The following is a 16,532-nucleotide window of genomic DNA, read 5'->3' as shown; positions in this document are numbered from 1 at the left end:
AACTCTTTACAAGAAGACCTTACTCATACCAGTATTCCCATGACAGGAAGTTTACTTGAACGCAGGCCAGTCAAACGAGTGCTGATTTGCAGACTCAAACCCAAAAGAACTAAAAAAAAAAAAAAGAAAAATTCAATGACCATGTTCATCCTAAACTAGGTCACTGCGTTTCTTCTAACAATAGAATTTCCTATGTAAATTGATTCCTACTAATATCCTATGACGGTGCCTCCTGTCCTCTTTTACTGCATTAGGCAATTGCCAGCCTTATCTGGATCTTCTCCATCAAGTCTAATCCACTTCTTTTCAATTTCAACCTGCAGTTAAACAAAAAAACCCAAGTAGAATTAGCAAATAGTGGGGCACATAAAGTGTGAACTGCAGCAACGGCACAAATAAAAGCTTTGACACAGAATCAAAACATTTCCAGACCCAACAGATTTCAAAACCAGTACTCCCAAAAATAGCTCAGCTGAGGAAAAACAACACTGCATTTGCAGTTCTGTTTTTCAGCGTCATCTTTGATCAGACAAGGAATTATTTTTTAATGATTCTTTTGCTCAGTCATTATCATAAGTACATGCAAGATATGTTTAGAATACAAAGCACACTCACTTTGCAAATAGTATATGGGGGAGTGGGGAGGAAGAAGAGGAGGAAAACAGTGAAAACATAGCCCTGAAAATACCTGGCAATTGTAAAAAGCTTTCTGAACCACATGTTTCTGGGGCTGCATATCACTCTCTATGCCAAATGACTTGACTTCTGTTCCTGAGGCACAGGTGTCATGAACGATGAACTGGACAGTAGCAAATGGATACCAGTCAGATGGTATTTCCTGGTCTGATCCAAGTTCCAGTTTGTAAGACAGGCTGTGTGGATGATCTGAACCTTGGAAAAGAAAAAGAACAAACACAAAACAAACACACCATCAGTTAATTATCTTTTCTTTGTTTACAGTGCAAGGTTAATCTGCTAGCAAGAGAGCACAGCTCTATCTTTTATTAATGCAGAGCTGTTGTTATGATACAAGATTATTCTATCTATAATCTTTTGCTACTTGGGCATAAGGTGGCCCCTTACTCATTTTTTGTCTGCTTCAGCACACTTTTCACAATTGTTGCAGTTTTACAAATTAATTTACACAAGATTTACCAGATCCTTCCAGCTTCTGATTGAGAGAAGAGTATTACAAACTTAGGGACTGGTTGCTAAATTCAACTAATAGGGAAGAACGTCAGTTTTCCCTTAAAAATACGTTTCTTACTCTCGTAGAAAAATAAAAACTGGAAGGCCCCAGCTTAGCCAAGGCCGAGATGCTGCCCTGTGTCCAACAACCACCCTTTCCAGACCTCTCTGCTGTAGGAAATTTACTGGAGTGTTTATTTCAAGTACTACAGCTATCTTGTGCAACATTATTTATTACAGTATGTCTATGGCAGGAAGATAAAGGTGCAGCTCAGAGTGCTGCTCAAACAAGATATATCCCAGTTGCCAGGATGAGGGCTACCTGGACTCCCTTTCCATCTTGGGTTGTTATGGGAAAAGAACATACCCCATTTCTTCCAAAGAAAAGTATTACTGAAGTAACTGTCATGTTATAAAGCAGAGTCATGAAGGACTGCCCATGTAGTGCAGCATATTCTAAACTACTTTTATCGAGACTTAGATCCTAGAGATCTCTTGCTTTAGCATTTCTTATATGTGGCAATGGTAAGGGAAAGCATTTCTCCTCCTGGCACACAGGAACATCAGGGTGAAAAGCCTACTTTCCAAAGAAACTGAGGTCAGCAGGCTCAATATGTGCATGAAAGCATACAATATTATATTATATTCTAACATAACATAACAAAAAGAATCCTTTATATCACAGCTGCCTCTCCAAATTCTTCAGGGCAAAAAGTAGTAATTCTGTGTTTCTCCTCTCCAGGACTTTAAGCATCAGCATACACAACTAACTACTATTTGGCTGCAGGCAGGAAAAAAAAGCAGACAGGACTGGCTGTATTTTGTCAAAGGCAAGCCTGGTAGCGTATATTTGGTTTTGACACATTGCACTGAATGGCATCTCAAAGTTTAGGCAAAAATGTCCTATTCTTTATGCACTGGCTTTCTCTGGTGGCAGGAATCCATTTCATATCAGAATGAAGGAAATACTGAAGATGGAATTAACATACACTGAGCTTTATCTATCCTGTGGGAAAAATTGCTGTAACACTCCACATCCACAGGCTGATGGGCATTTCATAAAGCAAAAATAAATAAAAAACCCCCCATCTCTGTTGCTCCTGGGAGCTTTGAGCTGAGTGCATCCTCTGGTCTGTGCTGCAGGTTTTCCCTGCAACCTGCCTCACAGCCTGTCCAAGCCAGTTCTGATTTTAGAAGATAATTTCTGTTTGAGCAGTTTGATGGGCAGAGGTCTGTCACTTGTTTCTGCCTTCATCAGAACAAAGTCTAATTCAACAAACCATCTTCCAGATTTCATTACAAGTCCAGAATAAAGTCAACTGGTCCCCAAAAACCAAGGCTTAAAGAGCATGAAATTCATGCTTGTCTTAATCATACTCACTAAAATATTTAACATTTTGTTTTCCTTTTGACTAATTATATAATTAGTAGAACTAATAATTCCCTCCCTCTTCCTAGCTATTACACTCAACAACACAGTTAAAACTTGGCTGCCTGGAAGAAAAGGTGAGGGAAGGGGAGAAAGGAACAGAAGTGTCCTTTGGATTATCAGCCCCTAAACTTCAGATGAGGAGGTCTCCAACTCTTTTTCTCCCCCCTTCTTTCTTCCATGTTTAATAACAACAACAATAATCAGTAGCTTAAAAAGCAACTGCAAATGTTCCTCTCTCTGTTCAGTTGACCCCAAAGGCATGCACAGAGAAATAGCATTTACAGCCACCACATTGGACAAGGGGCACGTCACTGGCTGATTTACAAGCATCCCCCGAAGGCTTGCTGCCAACAGTACATCACATTCGATCCTTGCCCTAAATGCTGCCTCTTTACGTAATTACTTGTAATGTTCAGACAAAACCTGAAATGGATTTCAGAAAATAACGCTATATACACACCAGCTAGAATCCTGCACCATGGAAGAATATCAAACACTGACCATGATGTCTCCCAGGCGTCTTTAAAGAAACATGTGTCACAATGGAGAGCCAACAACTGCTCCCCACATGGGACTAGCTGATTCCTTCTACCAAAGCATGGCTCTAATACATACTCGTACGGAACTGGTTACAGAAATTGTAGGAAGAGGCAATACAACTTGCACTCATAAATGCAAGGGCAGATCCATAAAAGGGACAGCTAGGGATCACTGCAACAAAAAACTTGTAGGTCCTGAGTTTTGCGAATGAAGGCCCCCTAAATATGGCCAGTACAACAGCACCTTTGAGGTGAGTGGGGAGAAGCAGGTGCCTAGCAATGGCCATCACCAAAGCCAGCACAGAGGGAGGGAAAGGAAACCGAGCAGGACAGGCTGGAGAGATCGGACAGAAAAACTTCACCCCTCCTTGCAGACTTTGCAACCCACCTGCCACACCAGTCAAGGCACAATGCTTTACAACCCACACACGCTTAAAAAAATGACAACCACCACCCAAACCATGGCCCATGACCAAGAGCAGCAGCACTGTCACCTCCACTTAGTTCACTTGCGCATGCATTGGGCTCAGAGCCACTCACGCAGCTATACAGCAAGGCTGGTATGGGGGTGGAGTAGGAGGTACTGACTGCAATTTGTATTAAATCTGTGCTCCTAGCATGTGCGAGACATTACTCAGATCTCTGAGCACACTACAGGACAGGGTCCTTCAAGGCACTAAAGCACAAAGATACCCACTTTGCAAGCCCATAAATGAGCGTAATGCCAGGGGCACACAGCATGTGGTTAAAGTTTCAGGACAATAATACACAGAGTCAGGTAAAACTATAACATTAGGGACTTTATTACTGAAATAGAGGAGGGAACAAAGTCAGAAACAAGTGTTACAGCCACCTGCCAACCCCTTGAGAAGGAAGTTAGAGGAGGACTAAACAAGCATGGGGAAGAGATGGCACTTCATCACTCATGTACAGACGACAGGCAGATCAGTATACCTCTGTGATGTGGGCCTAGTCCACGATTGCTATTAGTCATCTCTTGCTGTGTCCAAGCCCATTTCTCCTGCACTAACAATCTCTTGGTCCACAGTCCCTCTTCCAGACTGCCCAGACATAGTGGAACGAGTCCCTGTTGAGGTGGTCCTCTCCATCCTTGAATCTGCCATCATCCCACCAACAGCTGCAGTGACAGCCGCACCAGTGGCAAAGGAGGCCATAAGAAGTACCTCATTCCGGAGCCAGACTGTCAGAGGTTATCCTATCTATGACACCTCAACCCACCTGAGCTGTGCTCTTGGCTCCCAGGACTCCTGTGGTGGTGCCAGGATGAAGTCTGGCAACATACTTAGTTGACTTGGTCTTTGTGCTGTTTGCTGGGTTGGGATGCGCAGGTTGCACAACGTCAGCCACAAGTGAAGTGTCCTGGAGAAAACAGCAGGGATTGCAACACTAAGATGGCACGTCAAGCTTTTGCCAGGAAAGCAGCGTGCTCTGCCTCCGGGGCTATGGTTGACCAAGTATCTGAGGAGAAAGGGTTTTGTTGAAGAGCAGTAGCATCTTATTTGGATTCCATTTGTGGCAGAAGGAAAACAGTGTAGATCTAAGGGCTTTTGGAGATGAAATTCAGCATTTTGCTGTTGTGGGAGGGAGACCTATAGAGAAACAAGTAGCAATGAGAATTGCCTGGAAAATTATTTTGTCTTCTGAGAAAGCGAATCCAGAAATAACCACTGCTTGGAATTTTTCTGGGCAGGTATCTGATGGTGAATATTGGATGATAGATGTCCACTTCAGCCCAGCCATAAATGGGATGTTCCTTTTGGTCTGCTGCTAAAGGCTGCTCTGTTAGACATGGCACAGTTGTGATTCAGTACCATATAGCCCTTAAAAAAATCTCTGGGCTTACATTCCAGCTAAGCCACATCCATGAGATGGTCTTGATGTTAGGATCCGATGAGTTCTGGGGTCCTTCCTTTCCCCTAGGTGGTCACCTGCAAAGGCAGAGATGATAGTTTTGGGATGTGGCTAAGGCTACTGCCCTATGTCCTCTGGAGCAGCCTCCACTGGACCTTTTTGCCTACTTGCCAAAACACAGGGTTTTGCCCAGCCCATCCATCTCCTCTAACAACATCATGTCAGGAGGTACTCACCACTTCACTTGCAAAGAAGTTCTTCTGCCCACCACTGGGCTGCACTAGGAGCATGGAGGAACTTCTTCCCATTGGCTGTCAGACAACAAAGGAACGGACCAACACTTTGGCAGACTGTGAGCATTGCCTTAGTTTTCACCTAAAACTGGCCAGTCCTTGTCATGTCTGCTCCATGAAACTATTGCTTCCCAGGTTTTGTATTACACTGGAGCTAGAAGAAGAGAGAGACTGCATGTACAAGATCCTTTCGCAAAAGAAACTGTAATGCTGAAAAAGCAAGGTGTTGGCCCGAAACAGAGAAAAGGTAGCGGTGTGGAAAAACAAGTGGGCTGGAGCAGGCACAGTGTTAAGTCTGTACACCAAGCTAAGATGACACCAGCAATCCAAAATGTGACCCATCAGACATCATGGAGACATGACCACCTGGACTGATGAAATCAATCACTCATAAAAGGCAACCAGATAATTTCAGGAGATAACTGAGCTTTTACTAGCTTAGGAGACAGTAACCCTGCGGTTTAGGTGTCTAGGCAACTTGTTAAGACTTAGGTGAATTGAGAGACCTAAGTCCTCATCTGAAAATCTGGCTCTTATTTCTAAAAATGTTCCAAATTCTTGCTCGCTTCCTCTGAACAAGAAAGCCAAACCAACCAAACAAACAAAAGATAGTAAAACTATGAAACTAGGTTCAAATTGTCATGTAGCATTCATATAGGACTTCACAAACAATTAATAATCTAACTTTGCAGCATCTACTCACACTATTTATTTCTTATTCACCTGTATGAGTAGCATTCAAGCAACCTTGATCTGAGAAAGGCCTATGAAGCCAACCAATTTAGGCCAAAAAAATGTGCTGGTTATTTTAGTTAAGTATTAACTCTATTTTTGCCAAAATAGTTGCAGTTCTAAAAGACTTATTTTGATCATGAAAATATGAACAATTACTAAGAACAGGTTTACACTGGGATTGTTAGAAGTTAACAACTCCTGCAGCTATGTCTAAATGGCTGCATTTATCCAACCTCCTGGGAGAAATGCATAGGAAACAGGGGAGTAGGAAGGCACCACCACCAAGGAGCAGTTTGCAATGGCACTGGTGCCAGAAGGAGGTGGCTGGGCAGGGATGGAGCCCACCTGACAAAGTCATAGCTTGGAGTTTCCACCTAGGCAGATTAGAAAATAAGAAAAGTGGCAGCAGGTTGCTGGGAACCACATAATTTCCCACACTGGAGTTCATGCTCAGACACTAAAAGGCAATAGCAGGGCTGCCAGATGCCACAAGCTCCCCTGGCTCCATTTGTCTGTGTTGCTTAATCACTGCTTCCTCAGTGTGGCTCATGATGCAGAAGAAAAGGAGAAATAATCAGCTGAAGAATTCTTGCTCTACACAATGGCCCAACGATGGAGGTGTCCTAGCAGGAAGCACCACAGGGTACAAATTTACACAGCAAGAGATTAAAACACAGTGTTTTGAAGTGTTGTCTCTCCTCAGCTCCCTGGGCAACACAGGTGCATACAGCTTCTCCAGTGCAAAGATTGGTCCCAGCACTGTGCTGAAATAATAACATCTTCTACATTTCCTTATACAATGCCCCGATTTCACAAATGTAGACTCAAGTTGTAGAAATTTCATGGGATCAACCCTTCAATGTCTATGGCTTTTTTATTTTATTTTTTTTTTTAATAATGCTAACACTCTGGCTCCAAACTCTCCATTTATAGATTTGAATAAGCATAGGCAGCTTTAAAAAATCTGGGGTATCTCGCAGCTCACATTGACTTTGCTTGGCCAGCACTTTTCCAAGGAAGCAGTTCAGTAGAATCCAGTGGATACTAACATATTTTGATGTCTATAAATGGAGTCACAATATAACTGTAGGCAACCTTTCCTTTTCCCTTCCCTTCCCTTTTTTTTTTTTTTTAAGAAGTCTCGGACAAAGGCTTTTTGAAAGCAAAAGCCTCGGCATATTTTTCTCTCTGCAGTAAACGTATTATGAAAGTTTACATATTTCTATTAGCTTGACTGCCTCCAGATTTTTGGCACGCCTTGGGACAACTCTATTTTTAAACTCTTAACTGCATACAGAAAACTTGATAGAGAGATTTAAAATTTGACTGGGCAGTATTACTACCAAAATGTTTTTTCAAACATTTCAAGGATACAAATGATTTTGCAGATCTCAGCCAGAGGAATTATTCAAATGTCAAAAGTTTAAGCTACTGGTAGAAAATAATGTAAAGCTGTAGAATGCCACAAAAAATGGTTCTTACTTTCAAATAATATAAATCTGAAGTTAATTGTGCACATCAAATCTTAAGGTGAATGGACTGCAGGGAATTAAAGACTTTGGAAGACTTATAATCTTCTTTAAAATTGCCTGACTAAATTGCTGACTTGATTTTGCAGAAGTAAACCTACATTAAATAGCAAAGAATATTAAAAGCTACCCAAACAGTCAGTCCTGTAAGCTTTGGGAAAACACAGAGGTCACAGCAGCACTGTGCAAATCCTTGAAGCCTGGAGTGCAAGACACTTATATCTACAGATTTTGAAGACCTGAAGAATCTCCTTCTGCCTACTATTTCTCCTACATCTCTCCAACAACTCCTCTGTCCTCCCCGTCCATTTTCCAGTCTCCCCAACCCCCCTTTACTGCTTCCTCTTATCTTCCCTCTTTCTGTCATTTCTCTCCCCCCACCAGTAATTCTGGCTTGGCTCCCCTGCCTTGTGTTAGCCTGTCTGCTGGTGCTGCGTCTCCTCTGCTCTCAAGGTGCCCGTTGCTTGGCAGCCACCAGCATCCTCTCTGAGCAGACACCCAGGTAACAAGCAGCATCTAAAAGGGATGGGAGGAACTATATGGCATTAGCCACAGGTCCAAGCCAACCACTGCTTCTTCCAAAGCAAAAGAAGGGGAAAAACAGGTTCAGAAACACAACGTCGTTTCTGAATCTGACCACAGTGGCATTTGTGCTGTTCCTCCCACAGCGTGCATCAATGGAAATTGAAAGGCACAAACGCTCGAGGTTTGAGAGACCTCATCACCTAAGCAAGACCCAGTCTGCACGCAAAAGGGACCAGTATTTTTACTAATGCAGCAGCATTAGTAAAAATATTGGCTCTTGTCTGTCAGTAGCCATGCAATAATTCACACTCTCACAACTGCCACATTAGCAAGTTGATGTAGGCTGCTTTCAAATGCTGTTTTAAGACCAAAAGCAATCTAGTTCATATACAGGCTCAGGGTAATATTTCCCTTTTCATTTGCTCCTGCCCCAGTTTTTCTGTTGATCTGTTACTTCTGTCACTGAAATATCAATCAGAATTCAAATATCAAATATCAAACTGTAAAAAAAATAAAATAAAATAAAGTCACAATTACCTAACACAACGGGTGAGATTACATATAACCTACAATTAGTTAAAAATGAGGGGGAATACTCAGGAGGTTTTTGGCCTTTACTCTTTTTTTTTTTTTTTTTTTAATAGTTTTGAATGTTAAGTCTCACCTGCACACACATCTAGCTGTAAGAACCTGGGAGTGGATACATCAGCTTAGTACTAGCATACCTGAAACCAGGACTTGAGAAGATTAAAACTTTTCTGGGCATTTTAAAGAGGTAGGTAGTCCAGACAGTTAGAATACTACAAGACTAGGCCAACTCATTTGTTAATAACCCCATACTTAGGCTGTTCTTAAAAGTACAGATTTTACAGATATTTTAGGCAAAATGCTTTAATAGGTTCCCTTGTCTTACTCAGATTCCCAAAGCCTCAAACACACATAATACATATCCAAGCAAAGTATCAAGTGCCTTCACTCTACAGAACTTGAAGCAGAATACTGTATTCCTCAATAATTTTTATGCCTTTAGGAAAAAACTATATAGGGCTATTAATCTGGTAACATGACTAAAAACTGGAATTTTAAAACCATATATTTATATTTTCCTTCTCCAAAAAGTCATAATTTCTCCATTAAATTAAAGTAAATTAACTATTTTACTTAGTGGGAAATTAACAACTTCCACGTGTACGACTATAAACTTAGCTGGTTTTATTGCTGCAAGTTTTCAAGTGAGGTACCACCACCAGAGAGAAATGGGAATAAAGCAGGAGGCACTTTTGTCAGTGCGGTTATTGCCACAAATGTACAATCTCAATGTACAAATCCATAAAAGAGGTAATAGATATTAGCCTTTGCAAAAGCACAGTCATCTTCCTACAGCAAGTTTGACCACCATACCTTCTAGTTACGTACCTGTTCTGTTAACTGTGTGATATTGGGTGGGCAAATCATTTTACATACCAGTGTTTGCTTCCCATCCCACCATTGCCCAGCTGATATATGTGAAGCATAAACCCTTTGCTCTTTCTTACTTCAGACTTGAGGTTTACTCAGAATTATGAGATCCACTTCCATGATCCTGTATGTTTATAATTACTGACAATAATACATCTGCCTCCATTGAATAAATTAGGAAAATGGCCTTTAAAAAAAAATAATTAAGGCTATATTCTCTTTTTCCTAAAAGGTTACTCCAGCCTCTACCAATATCACTGCACAGATAAAAAACCCAAACTACAGAAGCTGATGGAGGTACACAAGCATAAAACCAGTGAAGACATGCACCCAAGCCCATCATTTTATAGCACAAACTATTTACTTGAGTTTTTATCTGGAAGCCTGTCTATCTTCCACACAACAGCCCTGTAGGCACTCTCGTATTTTGCTGTTCCAATCGAGACTTGTATTACAGGATCAGACTCAACCTCATGTAAAGCGCCAAGGCATGCTCTCCTATTCATTTTTGCTTTTAGGGACTTCTGCCTTTGGAGGTTCATGGTCCAAAGTGCTTTGACCCACTGCGTGGGAACGGGAAAGCGTATCATAATGTTTTCACAGTATTTCACAGAGGATAAACGCGTTGGGATCGGAGCAGATGAAGACATGTTTATAAAAGCCTGAAGTTCCACATATGCCCCCTGAACCACTACTGCAGCCTTCACAGAAAAGGGAAGGTCTTGCCCATTATACTGTGTCCTGAATCGCATCAGTTCCAGCCTACAGGCATCTGGGGGCGTAAATTTGATAACTCGTGATTGCTCAAATTCCTGCACTTTGACACAGTTATGGAAATGGCAATCAAGAATATCGATCCATTTCTTCTCCTCCTCCTTCTCGAAGTAAAGTGCATCCCTCTTCTGGAGCTCCAGGTCATTCAGGGTTAGAAAGCAGTCAGCACTTCCATTCACAAAACACAAGCAGTAAATGTGTGTGACGACGGCACTTTCTATGAGTTTTCCTTCTGCCTTAGTGACTTTGCCCCAGAAGTCATCCACTATTTCCAGAGTCATTTCTTGCTCTTCATAATTCCTCTTTTGTCTAGAAACAGTAGGAAGTTTCATAAGCTCTTCCTCCACCGTTACGAGGAAATCGGTGAAGTCGTTATAGTCTGTGGTGCCCAGCTTTAACATCTGCTCGACCTCTGGCTCATGGATCACTTCTACTTTGGGATGATACCTCCTTTTCTCTGTGTAAGACACACACTCGATCTTCACGGTATGGATTTTTCCTGAGACGTTATAGCTCTCTAATTTGGGTTCAGACAGCTTACAGTGTGGCTGCAGCTGGATTTCCTTGAAAGGTTTCTCCAGGCCCTTTTCATAATACATCTGCAATACACCTCCAGCTAGGACGCTAAGGTAAATAGGGCCCCATTGCCGAGATGACATCATGTTCTTCTTTTCAGGAATCCTCAGCATGAACGGCCACCCATCCGCTTTCCGGCTCCTGAAGAGGCTGCGTGGGACGGCAGGGGAGAGCTTGTGCCATGCGTGAGCGCTGGAGGCAGGCGGGCTTCCCGTGGCATCGCAGCTATCAGCTTGCAGGTGTTCAAGCCTCTCGCAGATGTAGCTGAAGGAGCCCTGGTTAAGGCTTTTCTGATCCTGGCAAGTTTCTTTGTCTTTAGGATGACAGATATCAAATGCTTTGTCCTTCCTGTGCATGCTAACATTAGCTGGTGATGTGCTAACCAAGCATCCTTCCTTCCAAAAAGGACTGGAAAAAGCACAGTCGCTCTGGAAGTACGGAAAGCACCCCGGTGCTGACGACAACTCTCCTAATTCCTCACAGCTTCCTGACGCATTAGGGCTTCCTTCATCTGTTGATTTGGAGACTGAAGTCTTAACTGGATAATCATTAGGCGAGGTGTTCAAAGGAAGGCTGCTTGGCTTATGCGAGGTTAGGGATGAGCAAATCCCAGGTGATGGAAGAAGGTTAACGTTTGATGGCCATTCAGGGATGGGATACAGGATGTGAATCCCAGGCTTTGGGATGCATGGACTTCCTGGGTAGTCTCTGGTAGGCGTAGTAAGTGGAGAGTTGCTGGGGGGGCCAGGACTCAGGTAGAAGTCAACTACAGGAGACGAGAGTGGAGTGCTGCCTGTAGAAGATGACCTACTTGAAGACTCATGCACACTAGACAGATTGAGTTTAAGGCCGTTTGCTTTACAACTACTCTGATTATCAACCGATTTCTGAGGTGACTGGAAGAGCGGCTCATCATCGAAGGTGACCCAATTTGCTGGATTTGTGGAACACATCTTGTAGGAGAAACTTGATGCCCTTGTACACGTATCACCCGGAAACCACCTACGAAGAAACAACAGACAGAAATAAATTCTCTCGAAGACAAAGAAAACCCAACCCTTATAAAATTCAAACCACACAAAGCTCAAAATTTGCATGAGTTCACAAATCCAGTGTACTTTGTGTTTTACACCTGTAATCTGAGATAGCCGTGTAGAAGCAGATAAACTGCCCAGAATCCCTGCTGCTTTTCCGGGTTGGGGATCGAAGGGAAATCTAAGCTTTATGGGCTGTTCAGAGCATCTGATGTATGCAGCCTCTAGATCAGAGAAAGCAGAAAGCCCCATAGTGATACAGGACCACTTGCATAACACTTTCTACTGTACAGCTTCTGTAGCTTGGAATATGGACAGAGATTTTGCATACTAGGCATTTGCTCCAGGTGAGGTTTCCCCTCCTTCTCCCCATTAAACAAACCAGCATTTTACTAAGAATGGTGCAGCTGTTTCCATAAACAAAGTCAGGAGGGTGAGAGGGGATTTTTTTTTTTTTTTTTTAAAGCTGTAGCAAGTCAGTGCTGACAGCAAAGGTACACATATTATAGCCATCAGGGCAAAACCAGCCCACTAAGATAACATATGCAATGAGCAGCCAGTTTCTGAGGTCTCTCCAAGGCAGAATTTCTCCTCCTGTGATGGACACAGGCAACAGGGCAGTTGCATAAGCATCCTCAGGTGAGAGGCAGCAGGGAGCATGTTGTGGCCACAAGAACTGGCCTGCAACTCATCACCCGCTCCATGCTGCTATCTGAGGTGCCTCCTGCCAGGAGCAGCATCCATAGACTGGTCCCAAACACTTTCCAGATCTGGACAGGAATCGCTTCAAGTCAGTTCCTTCAACCCTGACTTACGCTCTTGGAGACTGGACACGTTAGCCGGGGGTGGAAAAGCATTAGACTTATAAAGAAGAAACTTAGCCCTAAGGGTGAGCGACACATCCCTGTTGAGGGGTAGACTACAAGCATCCACCAGAGATAAAACACTGGTGAAACACAATTCAAGGCCAAGTAACGACATATGCATCTGCCACGCACTGAACTGGCTGGCAGCCTGGAAAAAGTACAGGTCTTTAAATCAACTAATAAACTGCACTTCATCAAGCAAAGTATCTTTGGTAAAGGGCTCAGCTAGATGTCCTCGGAGCAGGACTGCAACCAGTAAATAATTAATCTTGCCTTCGTGGTTTTAAATCATGCACTGAAATGTAAATGCTCACTGTATCCTTATGCAGGGTATGTCGTCCCCAAAGTTTTTCCTCCCCACTGCTCCTGACAGATGAAGAAGTGACCAATAAATTGCTAATGACTGAGGAGGAATCAAGTACAATGAAGCACCACAGGGCACATACAAACATAGTTCATTTGATAAAAAGTTATTCTTATTATGTCAGAACATATTCACTTTTGCCTGAAAGCACAAGGAAGGCAGAGTTCATATAGACAAAACCACCTGCACATACGTTACTCCATTAATTAAGGCTAGATAACAATGACTTAAAGCTATTCCCCTTCATGTGCAGACAGCCATGCTTAGGCCATTTATTAATTGCACAGCACTACAGCATATAATCATGTAACCACAAAAACTATTTTTATCTGTAGCATTTAGAGAACAATTCATTTCCAGAGATGCCAAAGTTCAGCCAAGTGAAATCTTAGGCTACAAGTCGTTATTTTTACCATTTCCCTGTTATTTCTGGCCAGTTTATAGCCGTTAAGAAAGTACCATAAACCATGGCACAGCCTGCTCACTCTGCAGCCGAGCAAACAAGAGCTTGCAATGGAGAAGGACTCTGGTCCAGAGAAGAACTCTGGTCCTTCATTATTTTTTGAACTCTCGACCTTTTTGTCCAGTAAAAATATTTGCACTATGCTAGTTATTTTATAAGCACTCTCCTCCCCACTTACAGAGAGAGAGAGAGAGAGAAAAGGAGCAAACAAGTTACAAATGACTATCATAGCTCAGGCACACACAAGTACCAGTGTGTCCTTCACCCACACAATCACTTCATCAACATAAAGTGTAGCAATGGAAAGAAAAATCACATCTATTTGGTCTCTGACTTGGTCATCATTTTTTCCTCCCGTTCCACACCCTTCTCCTCCTTTCCCTCTAGTTGCCGGCACTGCTCCTTCAGCAGTATTCATTGATTATTTCTAGATCGAGAAGTTTCAAAGTTTTCAGACCTTGCTTCATCTTAACAAGCCTCGTTTGTTAACGACAGCTTACGTGATGCTAACTCAGAGCATGGCTTTTTTCTGTAACAGCCAGGACTGTGGGGCACTCTGGTAAATAGAGAGCATTAAGAAGCAGCCTCAAAGGCTGCCATTAAAAACTTCTCCAGCATTTGCAAGAGAGAAGCAACCGCCAGCGAGAGAAAAAACTACGCTGAGCGAGGGCAGCGAAAGCCTTTCTCTCCAGAGGGGCTCCAGGGATGAGGCAGGGGTACGGCGTGAAGCTCAGCGGAAATGACGGCGAGTTCAGCAGCCTGATGAGGCACAGCTATTCAGTACGACCGCAGCCACGCCGAAGGGGCAAATCACAAACCACTGAGAGGACCGAGTGAAAAAGAAAACATAAAATGAGAATATAAGTAAATGCAAATGTTGTTTACAGTAAAGAACACATTTTGCAGCCTGTTTCCCTTTCTCATTAGAAATGAAGTTTTTCAGAGTTCTTTATTGTTTCCAGATGTTGATTTTTTTTTCCCCAACGTCTGTTACTATTCACTTTTTAAAATGGGATGTTACAGATTATTCAGCAGGTTTTTTTCCTGTTACAAAACAAAAAGATGTTTGAAATTCACCCCCCCAAATATTTAACTTCAGTCAATAAATGTCTATGAAGAAAACCACTTTCACAGATGGAGCACTCATTTGCAGTTACAATACCCTGTGTACCTGTCAGAGGCTATAGCTTTCACCTTTTATTACAGCTCCAGATATGTGGGTTTTTTTTAAAAAAAAAGATACTGATGTTAACAAAAACACAAATGCAAGAAGTAAGTGCTGAAATAGAGAGTAGTTCCTCTGCTATTACTCACTGATCCCCAAAACTAACTACTAGGAATGGAGGAAAAAATCCAAATAGATCTTTAAAAGCTGTTTGCATAACATCATTCTAAGAAAAGGAAATGCACCCTCTGGTGTGTTATGGGCAGCACCATTCATCTAGTATTTAAAAAAAAAAAATTAGTCTTATGCTACTGTATGTAGCTTGTTCTCTGATGCTTCTCCATCTGCACAACACAATAAAGTAATCCTTTCAAGTTCTTTTTTGTTCTAAAAATTGCTCCAAATTCCTTCTTAAGAACTGGGACAATTTTCCTCAAAATTGCAATAAACTTAGGCTTCAGGATAGATGTGTTTTGCTTCCAAAAGGCTCCCATGGGACCCACATAAACATAACTCAAATGTTTTGGGTAAAAGAGGAAAACGATACAAGATGCCATTGATCTCCATTACCACATATGTTATGTGGCCCATAACATTTAAATTACAAGCACGTGTGGCATCTCATTCAGATATGTGACAGGAAATAGCATTTTTAGAATATTGAAACCGCAAACAAAAAAGCTACCTGAAATAACAGTTGATCCTAAATGCATCAATTCCAGCAAACCCAAAAGCTGCGACTCATCTCAATTCATCCTCTTCTGCCTGAAAACAATCTGCCCGTTTATCAGATTAACTCAGTCCCTCAGCATTTAACGAACAGTGATTGCAGCTTAATTTCTTCATTTTAATACCTTGAGGATATAAGGAAGAGAAATCCTATCCTATTATTGAGAGATTTTACGGGCTGTAGCTATTACTGGGTCCTTTGTCACTTTGAAAATCCCAGATCAAATCTGCAGCAAAAATACTGCTCAACTTTTGTGCCTCGCTGGGGGATACTGTTATCTCTTCCTACAGTGAAAACAGTAAAATAATAACTTCCTACTCGCCCCAAGGTGCAATTCAAGGTATTGACTTTGGTATTTTTAATCCAGATATGGCTTGGTCCTCAGCCAGCTGAGGATGATGACTTGTCATCCAGCAACGTCCCTCACCACCCTGATGGAGAGGCCTCGCGTCGCCTCGACCACGGCAGGGAAGCAGCAGCGTCTGAACCAGCATCTCGCTCCAGGGGTCTTCTCTAACATTTGGCACCAGTTAAAACCCCAAGCACATCCCTCCAGATTTAAACACAAAAGTCCTTTTTTTAAAATACTGGAGGACCCTGGGGTCAGCTAATGGGGAATGGCAGGAAAACACCTCCCTTATGCAAAGCATAAAGCAAGTAAAAGCAATGTTTAATAGACAGTACTCACATTCCAAAACACACAGAAAAGCGTAATTTTATAAACACATTTGTTATTACCTCTCTAGCTCCTGATGCCATCGTGACTTCAAAACCGTTAAGCTACACATCCTCTAAATAAATTCTCTTTGTAACATCTGAGCACGTATCTTACTCATGCCACTTGCATGGTGGGGTCTTACTGGGCAAATATCAACCTCATGAATTGTTTCAAGCTCAAAGAAACCCAGATTTACCTACACACAGTGTGACAAAACAGTTAAATAATCCCTTCAAAATAAACCGAGCTCTTCACGCAAGCTACTCCTTTT

General features: G+C 42.2%; 1 protein-coding gene across 1 annotated transcript; it reads right to left on the bottom strand.

Annotated features, from left to right (window-relative positions):
• Positions 1 to 242: 242 nt before the first annotated feature.
• STON1 (stonin 1) lies at positions 243 to 11,874 on the bottom strand. The gene is made up of 3 exons (XM_009951429.2): positions 9,936 to 11,874; positions 689 to 891; positions 243 to 317 (listed from the first exon to the last, which is right to left on the bottom strand). The coding sequence occupies exons 1-3, from the start codon at positions 11,872 to 11,874 to the stop codon at positions 243 to 245; spliced, it is 2,217 nt and encodes a 738-aa protein (XP_009949731.2).
• Between the last annotated feature and the right edge of the window lie 4,658 nt (positions 11,875 to 16,532).

The sequence above is a fragment of the Leptosomus discolor genome, chromosome 2, assembly GCF_034619465.1.
Source record: "Leptosomus discolor isolate bLepDis1 chromosome 2, bLepDis1.hap2, whole genome shotgun sequence".
Taxonomy (NCBI): Eukaryota; Metazoa; Chordata; class Aves; order Leptosomiformes; family Leptosomidae; genus Leptosomus; species Leptosomus discolor.
This window is presented reverse-complemented; position numbering and strand designations above follow the sequence as displayed.

Excerpts from the sequence above, each read along its gene's own strand:
- STON1 (XM_009951429.2), bottom strand. The coding sequence starts at position 11,874 with ATGTGTTCCACAAATCCAGCAAATTGGGTCACCTTCGATGATGAGCCG. Across the intron at positions 892-9,935 it reads GCTTCCAGATAAAAACTCAA|GTTCAGATCATCCACACAGC; the intron begins GTAAATAGTTTG and ends TTCTTTTCCAAG. Across the intron at positions 318-688 it reads AAGCTTTTTACAATTGCCAG|GTTGAAATTGAAAAGAAGTG; the intron begins GTATTTTCAGGG and ends GTTTAACTGCAG.